Source organism: Hetaerina americana, unplaced genomic scaffold (genome assembly GCF_022747635.1).
Source record: "Hetaerina americana unplaced genomic scaffold, ioHetAmer1.1.p SCAF_7, whole genome shotgun sequence".
Taxonomy (NCBI): Eukaryota; Metazoa; Arthropoda; class Insecta; order Odonata; family Calopterygidae; genus Hetaerina; species Hetaerina americana.
Window position 1 is genome coordinate 32456782 of NW_027287316.1, and position 21059 is coordinate 32477840.

The window sequence follows — 21059 nt, forward strand, 5'->3', positions numbered from 1 at the left end:
CCTGAGCTCAGTACACTTATTTTCCGGACGAACCCTGTAGACTTCAGGACCCCGGTTTCAAAACAGCCAAGAAAATATCACGGTATTAGAAAGTACGAAATTTATAATGCGTATGTTTCAAATTCGAAGACGCCGTTTTTTTTAGCATTTATTTGGGAGCCATCAATAGTGAACGTTTCAGTGGATTTGTGAAAATGGAGAAAATTGGTCATCGTTATGTGATACAGTACTTTTATTTGGAAGGCCTCAGCCCAATCAATATAAAAGCTGAACTGGATTCTACTCTGGGTGAGTCTGCTCCTTGCTTTACAACAGTTAAATATTGGGTAGGAGAGTTTGAACGAGGCCGTACGAGCTGTCAAAACGAGCATCGCATTGGTCGACCAAATGAGGTGACAACTCAAGAAACGATGAAGAAAATCCACTAAGTGATACTGGATGATCGGGAATGAAAGTGCGCGACTTAGCAGACATGGTAGGCATTTCATAAAGTGTGGTACATCGCATATTAGCTGAAAATTTGGACATGAGAAAGCAATGTGCAAGATGGGTGCCGCGTTTGCTCACACTCGAGCAAAATTAGTGTCGTAAAGATGTTTCAATTGAGTGTTTAGCAAAGTTTCACAGCAACAAAGCAGAATTTTTGCGCCGTTTCATAACCACGGATGAAATGAGTCCATCACTTCGCACCCGAGACAAAAGAACAATCAAAACAATGGATTCAAAAGGGAGAACCCCCTCCAAAGAAGGCGAAGACCGTTTCATGAGCAGGCAAGGTCATGGCGTTGGCTTTTTGGATGCACTTGGGATACGTTTCATTGACTATCTTGAAAAAGGAAAACCTTTCAACGGCGAGTATTATGCGAACTTATTGCGGCGTTTGAGCAAAGAAATCAAGCAAAAGCGGCCGCATTTGGCTAAGAAGAAAGTGTTGTTTCATCAAGACAATGCACCAGCTCACAAATCCGTAATTGCAATGGCCAAAATTAACTCGCAACTCCGAGAGGTGTGATCATTTGGTTACCTGAACTTCCTTAGAAATTACAGGTGGCACAAGAAAGGGGAGAATTGGCCCTTTCCTGTCATTTTCACGTAAATTAAACATGCTGTTGCTCAGTACAAATTGAACATCACTTAGGAAATCGGCCTTCAAGTCGAGCTGATAACTGTCGCATTTAAATATTGCCAATGTCCAAAAACAAAACGAATCACGTTTCACGTATATTTCATGTTTAGGCTAATTTCCCTCCTGATTCGCCAAACACTGAGGCTATGATAAGAAATAGGTCATTTTGGCTGCTGACTCAGTTGTCACTGACATCACACTTGTCACTTACAAATATGAACGACACAGTTTCAACGTTTTCACAGCAAAAAACCAAGTATTAATGACTATGTATATGCTGGCAACGTATTACCCCATATTACCCAATGAATTTCTTGCCGCTACAAAATGTCTCCTTAATTGTATGTATAACCCTCGCTGCTTCTACCATATTATAACACGACCATTTGACCATGTTAAACTTTCAAAACATCCCACTATTTTATTTATAGTCCACATTAGTCTCTTCAAATTTTCAACTTCTTCATAAATTTACGCAAATTTGAAAATTCGAACTATTTTTTAGAGCTTTGGGAAATTATCGTGTAATGGGCTCGCGGAACACTAGCGTCTTGTGAAATATTATATCGATTTATTGTCATCATCAAACTAACATCGGAGTAGTACTAGAATAAAAAAGTTAATAGAAAGGCATTAATTCACGTTAGATTCCTCCTCAAACACGCGTTGAGAAAATGCACAGGACCTAATTTCTGAATCAAATGAATACTGAGAAAAGCTGATCTTATTTTAGTGAAATCTTTTAAAGGACTTATCGAAAACGTCAAATATTGAAAATGCTAATCTGGGAGACCGCAAATTGCATGCAAGACTTACACCTCTTGACGCATGCTAATTGTATGAGTTTAACGCAGACAGCGACAGAATAATGCCACTCCCCATTTTCGCAGGTAAAATCGTGGTCGTAGCATTAGAAAACAATACGTACAACGATTCGGACTATCCGAAATTAAACTGTAATCTAATGTTCCTAAATGATAAAATTATTAAATGCTAATTAATAGTTAAGGTCTTAACCCCCCCCCCTTCGGAATAATCTTTTTGGCTGCATTCAGGACAATATGTGAACGCAAACGAACCCTGACTGGGAATGACTGCTTTAGATTGACGTCGATTTTAGCTGTCGCAACACTCCTGTGGCTTTTCAGTTCGGGACGACTATTTATTATTTTCGCAGGAGAGTGAGCCACCTTCCCCCCCCTCCTCTTGGAATTTCCTCTCCAGTGACAAAACGTGGCGCGGGTGATTTATCGCCCGAGTGAATTTCCGGTTTTCAGCGCGTCAGCCGAGGGGTCCCCGTGGCGCCAACGAGGGACGCCCCTCGCTTGCGCCAAAGAGCAAAGGGCGCCACGCAAATCGGAAGTGACCAAGAGGAAAAACGATGGAACGACTTTGAAGGTGACTATTTTTTTTAACAGTTTACTGCGTTACCAATAGCAGACGTGGTCCCATGAACACGTACGCATTTCGTTGTTCCCTCAGACCCTTAATCGTGGTGACAAAGGAAGCTGTGAGTGAGTGAGTTGTACCTCAAAGAGGATTATGACTAGATTCGTCAAATATTATTACGATCAGATATTAAGAGTTACAATTTTATTATAAAAACTAAGATCCCCCCCCCCCAGTCACGAGCAGACTATAGTACTAGGGCTGCGAAGTCAGAATAAAGTACAGGGCTGTGAAATATCTTCTTACCCTTAAGGAATTATAATGTTCCAATAGTATATCGGCATATCAACCCTAACTAAGATAAACAGTCTTCCACAAGGATATATATCAACACTCATTCTTCCCTCACACGAAGCCATAACAAACCAGAGTCAAACGCCTAAATATATTTGACAGGAAAGCCTTGTTGTCTGTTTTTTTATGAACCCTTCGAGAAGCTTCACCATTACATAATTACAGGTTTCCCTGACACCCTTCACCAAATTTCCTGTTACAACTCAAGTAGTATCATTTATTTATTTGTCTTTGGAAGGCAACTATTGGGACTTCAAACATGTCGCGCGTGTCGCTATGACAACTGCTGAATTTAATGGAGATCGAGTTATCTATTCTATACGCGGGAGCAGTGCACATATTTACGTGCATATGTTCGTATGTGCATAGGTCTAAGCGGTGTAAGTTCTCAGCACTTGTTGGGGTACATTGTCATTAACATGCATAATAATCCCATTACTACCTTAAATAAAAACCTAGTGCTCTATCAAAAATACTCATGGCCAGATTTATCCATAAACCAAACGAGTTACAGTTGGTTAGTTTTCACAGTATCACCAGGAAAGTCACTCTCGGTAATTTATTCTTTTACCGCATGTTTTATTCCCTATTCTCTGACGCCCTTATTTCAATATTAGTAATATTGAATTTCCTCTCTTTACATTTTTTCTCAAATTTTTCCGACGCTCAATTAATAAATTCTATTGGCAGACATACGAAGAGCTCCAAGAAGATGTATTTGGCCGGAGAAACCTTCGGCTGAATAAATAAAGAGTATGAAAACGAATAGTGAAAGCGAGCCCTGCAGTCAATGATGAGACATCGTTGTGTACAATATTCATGATGTTTTAAACAAATACCGTAACATTGAGCGTATGCAACGCATTGAATGTATGCAACGCGATGCTGTCAAAGGTTTTTATGTTATTTTGTTTATCAAACAATTTCAATTTTCAACCAGAAAATAAATATTTTCGAAGCAGGTGTCGCCTTTGCTTTGTTAACAGGAAAATTATTAGTTCAAACATTTTCTAAAAAATCAATATAACGAAAGCGATTATAAGACCTGGGATCTGAGATGAATTTGAGATCAAATACATGTACTTAGGGTGAGCTGCGTCCATTGAGGAAGTAGTTACTTATTCCTTCATGTGAAAAATTAAATTTGAAGATAGCAGCTTAAATAACAAGAAAAATAAGTTATAAAATAATTACCTACAAGGGAGGAGAAAAGGAAAAAATAGGTATTTCAATAAACCATTTGAAAATAGCCCACTGATCGCCACAAGTCTACTGCGGGAAAATGAGTCTAAAAGTTATGAATTTCTTGGAAGAATTCCTATGAAATGCTAAGTAAACATTTATAGAACCAAAAAGAATAGTCAATTAACAGAAAAAACAATGCATACGTAGAGAGCGTGCAAAATTCTTTATTTGAGGGACAAATATGCGAGGTTCAGATAATGGCATAGTGTACACCTGTGTATTATTCTATCAGTTTTCTATTAAATTCATTCTTTCGCCCTTCTTTCAGGCTGACATTCGGAATACTTGCAGCTTGAGCTCCCTACATCAGCACACGCCACTAAAAATGCACTTTGCAGAAAAATGTTTCAAAATTCCCTAATATGTTTTTACTATTAACAAGGCTATTTAATGGAGGCCAAATAATTAGAGATGGGCCTCGGGGGTTTTAAAGATTACCGATGCCTTTAGTTGCACAAAATGAACGAGAAACGAGAAATTACCGCGTTCCGTCAAGACAAATCCTAAACATTCCCACAACTAAAAGACCACGTGATACTTCAAATTTGCCCAGGAAACTAGAAACGGAAAACTAGAAATGGGGCCTTATAGTTAACACATCAAAAACGAATTGTGCAGTTGTGGGAGGAGAATCCATTGATATAAAGCTTAGTTGTGAGACTGTGAAAGGAGCTGACACCTATAAATGCCTGTGAGTAAAGATAAAAGATGGGGTGTGCGAAAGGAACATTAACGGCTGAACGGAACGAGGAAGAGTCGCTACTAGACAGGTGAATTGTTGGGAAAAGAAAATTAAGATATTTAGAAAGTGTCTCTAGCTGAAAGTATGACAACACTGAGCAGAAACCGCGACACTTAGCAGAACGAATGAGAGTAAAACTTCTTGCTACTGAAATGGGGTTCCAGGGAAGAGCGAGTGGATTGGATGAAAGAATAGACCCATAGGCTTAAGGACCACGATATTTGACACTATGCAAGCAAATACCCCAAAGCATATAAGACTCGTGAATCATGAGCGATTGCAAAGCAAGGTAATTCATTGAAGACCGACGCAAAGGAGAAAAAAAAGGATGCCCGAGAAGAATTTGGAAAGATAAAACACATGAAGCTAAGGGCATAAAGAAGAGCATTCTACAAGAAAACAATTAAGTTGATCGCAAGATATTGGGTGCAGTGCAGAAAACGACTATCGAAAACTATCAAAACCCACTAGATAGAAAATGCTACATAATAATTAACGTTCCTCGCATAAATAGAGAAGTATTTTGTTTTACTAGATTAATATAAATGACATCATTTCTGCATGAAATGACAAACATTTCTTTCTGGATAATTCTACCCCGATTCTCCTTAAGATACTTTAAACATAGCTTTTTATCAGCAACAAGATCACTTTTAATGCAAAAAGCACCAAGCACTAAGGAGTATTAAAATCGAGCGTTGCAAATAAATTAAATTATAAATAATAAAATGCCTCACATAAAATCATTCACCATAGAATATAAGAAGAAATCAGTAGTCAAAATAATTCATGAAAAATTTAGTTGCTAAAAATAATTTGATTTTATGGTATAGACATATATATATATATATATATATATATATATATATATATATACACTCTTAAAACTGATTTCTCCTCCTAATACCCTTAAAATTTATTTCGTTGACTATTAATCATATGATGGGCAGTCACTAATAAATGATTTTCCTATGCATTGCCTAACGTTAAATGAACTTTCGCAAAAAATGTAAGGTGTCAACATCTTCAGCCTGATTCTCCCTGCAAACTATGAACTCTTTTTTGCCCTATTACATGTCAATGCATTTTAGGCTCAGCAGAAACAAAGAGTGTAAATAAGACACGAAGTCATACAGGAAGCGGTTGAAGAGCTTTGTAAACTTTGACTTGTGAAATGAATCGCTCAAATCCGTTCCGAAAATCGAATTAACGAAAGAGTAAAAAGTAAAGTTCACAAGTTTGTTGCTAATTCGAAGTATGTCGTTGGGACAGGTAAAGATATTTGAGAACCAAAGCCAACAACTGTTCGATCGTATACATATTTTTATACTCCCACAAATTACATCAAACATTGAAAGGGCACCTAGTTCCGTGACTTCCTAGGCAAGAGGTGAACGTGCCGACTTCAGATAATGTCACGCCCTTGATTAACTCTCTATGCATCCCGTGGGGCACGATATTGAACCTCCACGGACGAGTAAATGCAGGGAAAATATTGAGTTCGTGCTACAGCACTGTGGAACACACGGTGATGATCAATCTGGGGCTAAAACCTTACAGAAGGTAACAATTAGTCAGCATAAATCTTATGCTTCGCTAGCTGAACTTAATTTATGCTCCTCAGGGGAAGGATAATATATATAATGAGCATAAGAAGAGGCGAAGAATGAACGACGTGAACAAGAATGGAAATGCCCATAAAATGATGTTCTGATTTTTTCGGCAGGTAAGATCTTATGACGAACGATTCAAGTCCAAGGCAGTAGCGGATCGAGAAAATAACTCAAGTAAGAGGGCTATCTTTAATAACGAAGAAAAATAATTCTATAACCTTAAAGAAAGTTGAAAATCATATTAAATCATGAAACGACTGCACTAATTCAGAGACTGCACCCTACAGTTGATAATTTTATGCTCGGGAGACAACAGGCATTCAAAAGTAGTTCCGGCTGTCTAATTAAGGAGGTTGAATCGTTACTTTACGATTTGATGTATCATATTAGATAATGAATTAAAGAATGAAAAGTACTATAAAACCCATTCATGCGCGGCAAATAAATGGATAGGATGCGAATATAAATATTTTAAGTAGTCTGAGGTTCATACTCATTTTTGAAACATGCTCTAAAACGTATTTTGAAATAATAATATAGCGCCAATTATATAAACTATACGATTTCGGCCGTTTTTACCACAATTTATTTAATATCATTTTTGAAAGAGAGAGGTGCTGATATGTTAACTCCATTTCAGCTATTATATAATTGCGGACGTGATATCAGTTTTTCGTAAGAACTACAAGTACATCGTATTTCTGCACCATTAACCGATAAATTCTTCTGTTATCAGTCCTTCACTACCATAAAAGCATGCCTACAATCTTGGATTTCCAACGTCAGTTTCTATAAAAACCAAAACATGTTTAAGATCCTGTTTTATCATCGCCACTTGATAGCATATTTTAGGTGATAAATTCAGAAAATGTCATTAAAATGGCACATACCTGACATCATGATGCAAACTCTTTAATATTTAATTTAAATATAATATAAAACCAAAAATATATCTGAGGGCAATCCCCTCCCCTTGAATCTACCCCTGGTCCACGGTTGCAGCCGTGTGGCTGGGAAGAAGTTCGGTCGTTTCTTCTCATTTCCAAGTGATAGATTAGTTCCCCCTCTTTTTAGCCCTGATCCTCAAACGAGTGTGGATAAGCCTAGCGGTATGCCTATAACTTAGAACCTTGCAGCATGATGGTAACTATACACTATAATAATTTCGTAGAATTTTCAATTTTATTGGACGATTAAATATTTCTTCGGAAAATAGCAGCAGGATACGCTTTTAATGACTATTTTTAGAAAGGTGCCTCCTAGAACAAGAGATTAAGGGGAGATGGCGACCCTCCTCTCCATATCTTTCAACGGGACATCTTCTCATATATCTTTCGATTCCTACTCGCCATACTCCGTTCGCGTCTTCCTTACTGTATCCACTTCAAGGAAGAATTTTAGTGCAGTTCATTGGATTGAGTTACTTCAAGAGTGAAAATACCAGCGTCCACCCATCTGATTGACCGGGGATTATGGAGAAATTAGCTTCGCAAATTCAAGTGAAATATATTCAATATGTTTAACGGGTGAAAATAATTCACGAATTTCACCTTAGCCATTTAGAATTAAGTTAAGCTACTACAGGCATTTCCGAAGTCTCTTAAAATTTGAGGAAAAAGCTAGCTTCAATGAAATGGACATGTAATTAAAAAAATAATAGTTGCACCGGAGTAACTTATTGAAATAACTCGACTTCATGTATTTCAAATTTAAGTAAAAATTGAAAACACCACCTTAGACAAAGTAAAAAAACATTGAACATACCATGGCACAGAAATTCAACATATAGCATGATTAGACGAAGATGTAAACAATTTTATGTTTCTCGTTATTTGACTAACCGAATCTAAATGAAAATACAAAGCAAAAGGGTTTGGATGTCTACGGCGCTGAGTAGACGAGAAAATCTCAACTTTTCGCTCTCGCGGATTCGTATAACTCAGATATCAGAGTGATATCAGAACAAATAATTAATGAATAATAGCACATAATACGCAAAATAATAAAATGTAATAATTTCACATCATGAAAAAATTTCTGTAAAATGTACACAAAAACCAATACATCTGAGATTCATGATGGACAACGCCCATATGTTAAAACTGAGATATTTGGAGATAGCTAATCTATGAATGTCAACGGATCCAAAATCATCAACCCGGAGGTTGGTTTGATCAATCTGACACAATTTGGCTTTCAAAATTAAGAAACAAAAACGGAATTTCATTGATGTTATCAGATGTACATGGGTTGTATTAGTAGGGGTGGTAAGGGAATACAGACTTCCTAGAAAAGGCTGGAAAAAATAAAATTTTTCAATTATCAAGGGAAAAAGAGTGATTAGGGATATCATTTTTCTGGATTGTGGCCACTGTTACCATAGATTTCCACCATATATATATATATATATATATATATATATATATATATATATATGATATAGGTATGTATATGATATATGTATATACACACACACACACACACATATATATATATATATATATATATATATATATATATATATATATATATATATATATACATGTACACATATATACACATAGTTCAAGGGTATACATTTTTATTATTAAGTATTTAATTTTTGCCCATGGGAAGAACTGGAGATAGGGATGAGAATAGGAGGGAATTTATAAAACCAGATTTTTTTGCAGATAATCTAGCCTAGGCTAGCAAGTCGGCCAAGGGGATTGTCATTACGCATTGAAACATCAGTCTAATGGGTATCAGATGAAGATCAATGTTCACAAAGCAAAGGTTACCCTCCATAAAGTTTCTATTCCCTTCATACCATGCGAAACAATAATTATCAATCACTTCAACACTCTCCATTACTTACTTGACAAACCGTTATATCACAACATCTCCTCCATCTACCCTTCCAGTCTATATCGAATTTCCTTCACAAACTTCCCACACCATTCCTAATCTTACTTATGCACTTCCACTCTACATTAGGCTTATTTTTTCCATCCTTTTCCATTCCCACATCGCAACAGTCTCCATTCGACCCTCGTTTCATCGAATCGCTGGTCCTTGAAAACAAACAGAACCCTATATAGAGGATATTCATAATTCTGCATCTCGTAAATGACAGGATCGCTCGCCCTTAAGACGATCGAACGAACGGCTTAAAGGAAAGTCGAGCGAGGCCACGCCTAGTGGAAACAGATGCCGGGGACAGGGACGACCATGAGGACCGGAAATTCCAGACCGATTCCGGATGCCCCATGAAAAGAAAACATTCGACAGGATGATGGGCAATTCAAAAGGAGAAAAAATTACAGGAGAGTACGTTGAAGGAAAACATTTCTTTTACATGCGAACCCACAATTTAAACTGACGCACCGGAAGGCATTCTCCATGAAATATGATGGAAGAGAGCACCGAGGTTAAAACATTTCACTCTTGGGATACACAATATACGGAGGCTAACCCAGTGCCTTTCTCTCGTTTTTCGTGTGCTTTATGTGTAGAAGCATTGGCTGGACAACGGACAGTCATGTGTCCAAGTTCAAGTGAGTCCTCACGACACGGTCATCAAAACCCAGGCAGTTTGATATTACGGGTGTCAAATTTATCTAAGTTAAAACGGGAGACAGTAGGAAAAAACGGCTCTCCGTGATTTGAATGATGCGTAAGGTAGTGCAATGGGTTTACACAGCGACGGATCAGCTTTGCATCCGGAGAATTTTTCAATGTTATCACCAATGACTTCTCTATCACTTCACCCTTCCCTCGCCCCCTGTAATCCCTTCTATTCCCAAATGACGCAAATAACCTAATCCACTGGTCAATTCAACTAGCAGCTCCCCACTTACCACAATGGCGGAGAAATTCAGCTAAGACTGACTTCCTTTCACAAAGTGCTTATCACACGAGAATTTCCTCTCCCTTTTACCATCGGGTATTTTCACGCTACCCTGCGATTTTTATGATTTTTACCTTCGACTGTTGACGTCAGCATTCCTACTCTTTGGTCCCTTGGAACTCTTGTCAAAGGTGGGGACATCCACCAAGAGCTTCACTTTGGCGCTGTCGTCACGGAATAGTTCGCCTGGAGGGAGATGTGTAATTATGTGGTCATCGGGCGAAGAGCATTTACCGCGCACTTTCCCCATTGAACCTTGGCCATCTTAAGATCTGAACACAAATCCGCTTGCCATTTCCTTTAAAATTTTGTCACTTCTACGCTTGATTTACCTTGGAGAGATAATATAGTATATATTAGGTAAAGTGATAGATAAAGAGATAAGAGAGACCTAAAGTAAACCCCAAAAATAATTTATGAGAGAAATTAAATTTTAGATAATGTAATAACAGTCAAGTACGTTTCAATTGAAAAAGAGGTGCTATAAGAAATTATCATTTTGAAAATCTAGACTCGAGAAAATTTTCGAAAATTCTTTTTTCAATTCAATTAAGACATAAAAAGGAAAACAAATAATTGCATATTAATGACTTACTGGAATACGCGTGAGTATTCTTTTACATGTGCTTCCCTATATTCTTGTTGGCTAATGCCATCTCGTTCCTCTGTTTGAATTATTAATCACATCCATGAGACTTCCATACAAGATACATGCATGTTGATTAATTTCATATGATTTGCTGTAGAATATTTATTGTGGCTTTTGGCTATACACATTGTACAGGCATTGCACATTCCTGTACATATATCCTGAAGAGTATTTTTCATATTCTTCTATTCAATGTGCATTATTCAATGTGCAATACCTCTAATAAAAGCAGGTGATATTAAATTCATTGAAACTTTAAATAATATTTTAATAAACAATAATTTGTCAGAAAATATAGAAAGAAATAAGAGAATCTGCTAATTTACCAATAGGGAAATGATTTTGAATTAGTACTTAACAGCTAATAAATATCTTAATGATTGATGCCCTTCACATATATTTGCGATAGTACGCACTTTCACTCATTTTCTATTTAATTAAAATCTTTTTCAATTGCATTTTAATATTGCTCAATATTGAAAATTTATTTATAAATTCAGTTTTGAAACTTACTATTTCCATATTTTTTTCATCAGTATCTCTTTGTCTTCATGTTTTAATTTCTGAAGAAACATTAATTCATGTGCATTTCAATGACTTAGGCTCTTTGAACTAATCAACTGATTCTCCTTATGGAAACCTGTCAGAAATATAAATTCAAATAAAATTTCATTGCACAAAACAAAGTTAAAAGTTTAGCTAAAAAGTAAAATACATCAATAGCCTTTAATCTAGTTTTAACTTAACACTTTCAAATTACCTTGTAAAACACTATATGCTCGGCTATTTAATATGTAATATTAAAACCATTTCAATAGTTTAAAAATATTTTCATAATTAATTTAAAATGAGGATGAAATCATGAAACTGATTTCAATGGGAAACTGTGTCAACCTTAATCACTGTTTTGCTAAAAACATTGCTCAAGTTTTGGAAAGAAAATTATGAAAATGGAACATTAAAAAGGAAACTTTCTTCCAAAACCACTATGCCTGTCTTCTTATCCAGTCATACACCCAACCAACCTCCATTCATCTTTTCAAAATCATCACCCCTGCCATAAACCCTCAACTCCTCACATTTCTCTTCTGATCCTACCCATTCCACAGCACATCCCTCCTATGTGGTTTTCCATTTCTCTCTAAATGAATATTAAAAATGATTTGACATGGCTCAGAACAACCATTTACCTTTCACATTGAACTAGTATCTCCATCCAGGGGTATATATAAAATGTATGCACCAACATCAAAAAATACTACCTCATTAGATATGTTTTCCAAATAATTTTTAAAAACACAGTCTTTACGCACTGACAAATTTACCCTTCATAAATCTTAACAGCAGTCTGATAAAGAAAGAATTCCTCAACATCTCTTTGTGTGTATAAACTATTAGTCCTATCACTGTGCAGGAAGAAATGGGAATCTTAATGCATGTAGATGTGTAAGATAATTATTATGATATCAAATTTCAATGATTTTAACTGCAAGCCGATTTTATTGTATTTATTGTAATATCATTATATTTAATTTGCATGGAGCACCTGCAGCTTCACCCAAGCTATGTGATTTTTTTGGGTACCAGATCTTCCTGGGAAACCATAACTGGGACAGGGAAAGGAACTGGCCCCCCTACCCTGATGTGTGAATTTCACACTCCGTCAGGCTTGGTACTGGGTGAACCTATCAAACCAACCTTTGGGTTTGTTGCTATGTTTATGGTTTATATTAAATTTTTCATTTTAGATCTGTAAATATAATGACAACATTTCTGTAAATACATTTAATTTTTAAAGGTAATGAATTTTCATTTAAACTTTGGTTCCTTTCATGAAAACACTAAAATTCTCCGTAATTGCACCCTAAAAAAGTATGATTAGTTTTTCAATGATGCTAAGGGTCAACAAGGAATTTTTAATGGGTTATAGATTTAACACACTGCTGATAGCAGGATTTGCATGTTGCATGGGTTTAATAGCAACGTCTTGGTTTGAATCCCTAGTTTATAAGCTTGGCTACAGTACTGAACCTGAAGGAATAACTCTTGAAAAATAAATAACAAAAAGATACTTTCTTAGCAATAGTGCATGGATTCCACTTCAATAATTGATGCGACACAACTTTTCAATTTCTCACTTTGATGATACAAGACAAAATAGATGTTTTCATGGTAACTATACAAGGAGGAGAGTTAGAAAATACAAAATTCACCGGGGCCTTTTGAAAATACACACTGGGCTAACTTCTTTCTTAACATCCCTTAACAAAGAGAATGAAATCTCATTTTAAAAAATACTGGGTCGAATGAAATACCTTGATATATTTTAAACTTATACATGGAAACCTACTCTCACTCTCAGTAATGAAAATCACACATTCCGAGTCATTTATCCTTTCATTAATTTTTCTAGCAATGATAAAGAATGGGCTGAAACAAGGGGATACACCATTTTACAAATAAGTACTTCATGAAGACTCGATTGAAGGTATGATTGCTCCTAATAGTTAATTAACTCAAAGGAGGAGACCAAAAGAGGGGAAATATGAGTTTATTTGCTTTTTGGGGAATAGTATACTGATACCCTGCAACCCATTTTTGCAAATATGCATGGAAAATGATGAACAGCCAACCCTGAATTCTTCAAAATTAATTGATGCTCAGAGACAATATAAAATTCTGATTATGCCTTTCTTTTGTGATGGTGGGCCAGGTAGTAATAACACAAGGAAAGAGTAAAAATTCCAGAAACTTAAATAAAAAAAATACAAGTAATTCAAAGAAGCCTGATGACTAATTTTTTCACCAATCTACGAATATGAATGGTGATCCCCAACTGCCTTCCAAACAAAACCTTTTTAAATGTGTTGAAACCGATTTATTTACACTTCATGGGCATAATAATATTTAAAACAAATTCATACAGATAACAACAGTTTTACACAGCTGTAAGACAGGCAGAAATATTCTTCTTTTAAATACATTTTTCATGCAGGTATTAAATATGCTTATTCAATCACTACTAATGACTCCATTCGATTCAAATTAAAACTTCCAACAGCATTTCCCTACAACCTCTAACCAAATAATGGCTTTATCCGCTGCCTTCTAGCAGATGCAAGAGCGCTCTTCCCTTCAGCTGCAACATCCATGAGCTCCTCATTTGCACTGCTCAACATATTCTTTTTTTACAGAGTATTGTTAGGATAAGGAGAAATATTTCAAAAAACAGAATTGAATAAAAATGTATGCATAACAAACTGTTCACAAGAAGGCATAGCCATTGTACACAACTCCTGCAACAACAACTGATATAACACATCCCTTTGGCTTGTTTTGAACTTCTTATTACAATAATAATAATAATAATGATGCATATGCTTTTATGAAGGTTTGTAAGTATACATATGCAAGTTCATATATATGTGTGTGTACATACATAAAAATACCTACGCACACACGTACATAAAAATTAAAGTCAGTGCGTCGCAACAGCATGGTAATTTTAAAAATGCTGTATACAGGATAGGATGGAATATGAGTTAGGATGGGACAGATGGGGGGACAGATTACATGCTTGGAAAAATTACTATAAGCTTTTAAATAATAATAGAATCTCTCGGCTAGGTCTCCCATTATTTTTCATCAGAATCCTCGAAAAAATTACTCGTTATTAATTTACAATGTGTTAAACTCCCTAAAAATTATACACAATGGTCGAACTTTACACTTCAAACCTGGATCCAACAGTGAGAAAGTAAGAGAGATTGACACTGTGTACAAAGACAGGAAAATTGAAAGAGACTTTTATTTTTCAAAATAATGCGGGGAAAAAAGAGCATTTGCATTTCCACAAGCTTCGAAAGCAGGGTCATAAGTTCTGAGTTCAAAAGCCCTTCAATTCCCTCTGCTAACGTCTAACAATTCCCCACAAATGTTCTAAAAATATTTCACCATGCCAGAATTAACAGTAATGCGAGACTAGCTGTGATAATAACACGTTGGCCATATTGCAATCACTGTTACTGTAAGCAGTCTTCAATGATATTTCTCTATAAAAAATATAACAAATTAAACAACTTCCTAATATGCACAGCAAGCCACCCAAAACAAACCTGAACACAGATCCTTCTGGCTTTATAGCATTCCTGTACCTTAGTAGAGAGAACTGATGTCAACTTTCAATGCTTAACAGAGCAAAAACATTGCCATATATAACACTCGCATTTTACATCATATTCTCAATACTTACCCTGCAACAGGAAAAATATTACATAGGAAATAATACGTACACTAGTTAAGTCATTCTGGGGGAAAGTATACAGGTACGCCTATAGAACCAAATTCAATTGATAAAAGAGCAATGCACATGCATTACTTTATCAAAGGACTGGTTCAATATTTGACATTAAATTGATGGATACTTCAGTCACAAGCACTCAGCTTGTATAGTTTAATTATGATTTTTGCCAGCAAAATATTAAAATATAAAAAAACAGTCGATGAAAATAAACTTAAAATTTCAGTCTGCATCTGGAAGAAGAAATCCTAAAAATGCATAATAATTAAAAAAAAATAACAAGTGTCAGATTCAACTTCTAAACAAGGCCATCATAATAAAGGTATCAAACAAATTATTGCTAGTAAAACGCTAAAAATGTATTGTGTGGACTAATTTCCTCTAATGAATGATTAACAGAAGCAAAAAAAAAATACTACCGTGAATTAAGATGCCTTGCTGTCAGCTGCAAAGTAATTTCATCTTAGCCAAAATGGAGAATACATTTACATTACCAAATCCGAGGACCTTCTGAAAGATTGGTAGCATGTTGGCAGTGAGATATCTTGGCCAGGCCATAATGAAAATTTTTTGTTGGCATAACCTTTATTTCATTTGCAAGAGAAGTAGAAAATGATAGGTAGTTAGATAGATGAATAGTTGGTACTAGTTTGTGAGCAGAAGCAGACTTTTTTTCTTAAATACAATGCAATACTTGATTGATGCAATTGGCAATCTCCATTCTCATTCCAAATGGTGTGAGGAGATTAGATTTTAAAACGAGATGAATGGAATAATGCAGTGAATGCAACTCTGCATCCAAAGTGTTTTCAATCCGATGTATTATTGTGTTTGGCAATCAGGAGGACAGAGAAAAATAATTTTTATGTAATTGGTTCTTAAACACTGCACTTGATTCTCCTTTTAACATACGTTCACACTCTCAATCTCTAATGCACCACATGGTGCTAAATAACATTTTCACCGAACAAGCACCAAAGAGATTGGACAAAAGGATGACTTTCATTTTTACAAAAATAATCCTTTTGCCAATCTAAATTTCCTACACTTTTACAGTCATCATCACAACCCAGAAGAAATTCCTGGGTCAGCTCCACGTTGACAGATCCATGATTCCAGTAAATTTCAATAATTCCATTTTTTTAAGTGATGTACATCATATATAGCATTCATACGTGACTTTCCACTCTAATGAGGAAGGTACCCTAAGTATACAACAGCAAGATAATTCACCACATATTCCATGTCATATTCCCAGTATGCATTAAAAATCTCTGGTTCATATCTTCTCCCTGCCAAGAGCACAGACTTTTAAGGCTGCATCTCACCAACTAAAAGGAGTTCATTACTAAGGGACCTTATTTCCTATGGGACATATGTGATGTGACCCATTAAACATCAGAGGTTTAACTTTCCTACATTAAAAAAAACACTCCTTTGTGATGGCAATTGAGAGTCATGCAAATCCATATTCCTTTGTGACTTATTTTCCGTAGAGTACAAAGATGGTGGGAGATGGGGAAACTGTCGGAGGCAAAATAGTCGTGCAAAAGGCTTTGAAAAGCCTCTCATTTGTACTCTAAATTATGTACAAAGGTAAAACAAAAAAAAACAATCATTCCTCCTAGCAAAAGGACAAAATATTTATATTTATATATATATAAACATTCCTGCTCCCCTGAAACCTAAGTCTAAAAAAATCTTTTCAAACCTTGCCACTTCAGAATTGCTTGCCACCACTCAATACAGCCTGTAATTAGAGTTTACCAACAGCATAAAATGAAACTTAAAAAAAAGTTAGCAATACACATAACTCTTTCATAGCCCACTCTTTCCTTTTGTGTTCTTGCTCTGGCCAGTCATAAAGCTAGGGTCATTTGTGGGGGGGAGGGCGGGATCAAGAGAGAAATCCAACTAGATTGGTCAACATAATCCATAATATATATATATACCACCATTTTCACATCCCAGTCGAGACTAATACTCAGGTATGACTGCTAGACAAACAAGTGGCCACGCCTGAGAGCAGGACAACTCACTAAAAATTGTTCCAAAAAGACACTTTCTTCCATGGTCGCTAACTCATCACCAGAGGATTTTCAACAAACATTTTTTCATTATAACTTCATTACCTTCTCCTCCCCCCCCATCAGACCGCTGCAAAACACATCACTCACACAGTTAAAAAAAAAACCTCACACGCATGGGGACTCGCAACTTCACCTCACCTGACTAATTATTTTTGAGAGACGAAAATCACAAGCATTCTTTTAAAAGAGTACAACTGGGTGCCACGTGTTAATAATGCTCACTCAAAAAAAAAAACCACCTCAGGTGCGAACTAGCAATATTGCACGACAGCCTCCATCAGTGGCGGCAGGTGAGGGACGCTCCACAAACACAGTTTGAGTGACCACCGACCTATCATCCGAGATGGAGGCCTCCTCCTCCTCATCCTCCTCACTAGTCCCTGCATCTTCCTCTTCCGCCTCACTCTCGCCATCCCCCAGCCCCACCAATCAGAGTCTGTCTTTCGATGGGACCCATATGGTGGGTCCTGACTGCTCATGAATCACTTCTTTAACCTTTGTGTATATCTCCTCAGGGGTGTCACCTTGAACGACAGCTGTCACAGGAACACAGCCAATGTTTCAGGAGAAAAAAGGGCAGTTTTTGATTAAAAACAAGAGTTTTCCATAAAATTACTCTCAGTCGAGTATTACAACTTTCGAGAACCTTCTCATACTATTTTTTGGTTTTAACATTATGCTCTACCATAGTTTCCCGGAGACAACTCATGAAAATCAAGTCGACAGAAAAATTAAAGAATGAATAGCTGGACTGGACATACAAAATGACATGCTCATTCACAAGGAACAAGTGAAAGTGAATGGAAATCCACAAGAGGAGGACCAGGGGATGAATACAAAGAATTACAACATTTAAGAATAAAGAACTTTCAGAGGGTAAGGAAATTATTAGGGAATAAAAAAGTATTGAAAATTGCCTTAAAGAAGAATTGGAAAAAATAGATGTTTCAGTTACTAGTCTTTAGAATGTAAAGGTTACACAATTGAACCAAAAATTGTAGACTTCCAATTACTTATTAGGTTAGGATGCAATAGTTCCATAGCAGTCACAGCCCTCATCTAGCTGCAATCCAAAACAATCTTCAACGAGTAGCACTAATACAATTTAAAAATATTATTATACAAAAGTATAACTAGTTAGAAAAGTTCACTGATTTAACAAATTCATTGCTCTTTGAGAAAAAAGCAATAAAAGTTGATTTTATTCTTGCTAGACCACCCCATGAATAGTAAAGTAAAATGCAACAACATTGACAAACAATGCATGAGTACAGACTTGATTTAATTTGAAATACCCTTAATCTATTATGTCTATTCTATTTATCCTAATAGTTTCTAGTAAGGAGAGAAATTGATGATGTTGAGCAATCATGAAAGAAGGAGTACGGAAATAGGTGTTTAGACCAATTGATGTGATACCTAGCAATGTTCAGATACTGAAGAAGAGAAATGCTGATTCTGAAGTTTTATTAAACAGCCATTCATTTAGTTCACTCATCATTATCCAACTCCTCTCCGTAAAATGTCTACCAGTCAATCAATATATAAAGATATATCTTTTCCTCAGGTCATCATGAGAGAATAAACAAATATCAACCAAATCATTTGGCAAGCTAATTACACAACCAACCATTTTAACATCTACAAATGCATATTATGAGTAATGGTAGAGTGAATACATATTATGAAGTAAATTTTCAAGTTATTTTGCTGCCCAAGAGATAAAAGTTTTCATCTTCTTCAACTTAAAAGCAAAAGTAAACAGAGGCCTGGCACATTTTCATAAGGTATAGTAATACCGACAGTAAGCTATTTTCTGCAAGCTTCTTCCTCTTCTAATTTCCTTTGACAAAAAGTTCTTAAAATAAAATCATTGAATGAATTCAAATCAAACCAAATTGAATCAAAATTCCAAATAGAAAGTAGAGACAAGAATCATTATTGACAACTAACAGACAAAATGGGCGCACATAAACCTCTTAAATGGCAAATAGAATGTTGCCATAAGGAAGAAGTACGACAATTTTTTCTTGATTCTTGGTTGAAGTATTAAAATATGTGACTACATTGATTTAGATGCTATGCAAACGTGAAAACCATTCATTGACACAATGATCTTCCAACCCACCTGTAAAATACTCCCCAAATTCCTGCTCCATCTTCATTGCCCTGTCAAATGTTTTCTTTGCAAGTTCTTCTGTCATCCGCTTGTTCATTTCCCTGTGAGCACAAAGATAAAAATTTACCACCATGATAGGGTAATATGCATATATAACAAGCAAATGTATGCCAATGGCAGGACTATTTGAACATATTTAGGCTAAATTTGGCAATATTAAAAGGAACTACGGTTTCTTCATTAAAAAAGATACACAATTATTTAAAACAATATAGACTGCACAAAATATAGAAATAAGGGTGGATTGGGAAAGAAATATGGGCATTCAATTCATATTAAACCATAAAAAAATAGACATAAACAACAAACCACTACTATTACTGTCAGTCAATTCAATGTGAATATCACATTAGGAGCCAGATTTGTAATCCATGTAGATAAATAATTCATTTTATTTTCCATAAAATATTTAGATTTGCTTATGCTAACATGATCACAAACATTTCAACAAGTACTATGCAACTATTATTAATTCATCTAAAGAGCTATTGCATGAAGCAACATTTCCCACCAAAACCAAATGAAAAACATTTTAGGAAGCTGATAATACTTACATAATGGACTCCACAGATTTAGGTTTAATAAAAATTGCTATTGGATAAAGCTGAGCGACTTGCAACCGTTTTATAGCATTCCCACTAACATCCAGTATGCAATGTTTCCCCTGGAACAGAAAAAATACAAAAAAACTTACTTTCCTCCAATTACAAAATATCTTTCTACATATTTCAAAAAATTCCAAATTCATTTGCACATTCTTTTGCTTTACATTTTCGTCACTAACAAAAAATATATAATTTCATTATTATGGTGGGTAAAAATAAGAAATTTTCAGAGCTTTTTACAATTTTCTTCTAATAAAAGAGTCCTGCATACTAAGATGCAGGCTATGCTTGTGGGATGTTAAAAGGAATATAGAATACTGAATGTGATTCTGGATCCACAGGACCATGGTAATCTAATTCATTCCACAGGGAAGGGCAGTGTAGCTTCTCTTTTTTCAATGCACATAGACATACAGTTATAGGTAAGCAACTAAATTCAACCATATATTTGTGGCAACAACTCAATATATTGGGAACACATTAGCCAAGTAGACAGAGATAACTTCATATAATTACTAGTTTAACTATCCCAGGTCTTTAATTGATAACAGAACATTTCCTTATGTATTAATAATCAGATATTCATAATCCTCAAAAGATTTAGTAACTGCTCTTGTGCTGGTGTCTTCAATGTTAAAATCACAACAATATGGTAGTGTTTGAAATTGAAAGTTGTGGACCATATCACTCATGATCCCAATTTGCTGGTGATTTCAGTTTGCTTACTTCCCTTAAGCAAAAAAGTAGAATGCAAATGGTTTAACAATAACAAAAAATGAGATCATTCCTCCACTCTAGCTGAAGAGAGCAGATTTCTACAACATGGGCATACAAATGTTCATCCCTAGGGAGAAATATACTCAATAATGACATGGAAA

At 35.6% G+C, this 21059-nt stretch overlaps 1 protein-coding gene across 8 annotated transcripts in view; it reads right to left on the reverse strand.

Annotated features, from left to right (window-relative positions):
• Positions 1 to 13862: 13862 nt before the first annotated feature.
• The window catches only part of dlg1 (discs large 1), a 745269-nt gene continuing 738072 nt past the window's right edge, over positions 13863 to 21059 (reverse strand). For all 8 annotated transcript variants that reach the window (XM_071595636.1, XM_071595639.1, XM_071595637.1 and 5 more), the window contains 3 exons: positions 20131 to 20240; positions 19526 to 19617; positions 13863 to 17933 (listed from right to left, as the gene is read on the reverse strand). In XM_071595636.1, the coding sequence (XP_071451737.1) occupies positions 17827 to 17933; positions 19526 to 19617; positions 20131 to 20240 (309 nt within the window). In that variant the 3' untranslated portion in view covers positions 13863 to 17826. The remainder of the gene's footprint in view (positions 17934 to 19525; positions 19618 to 20130; positions 20241 to 21059) is intronic.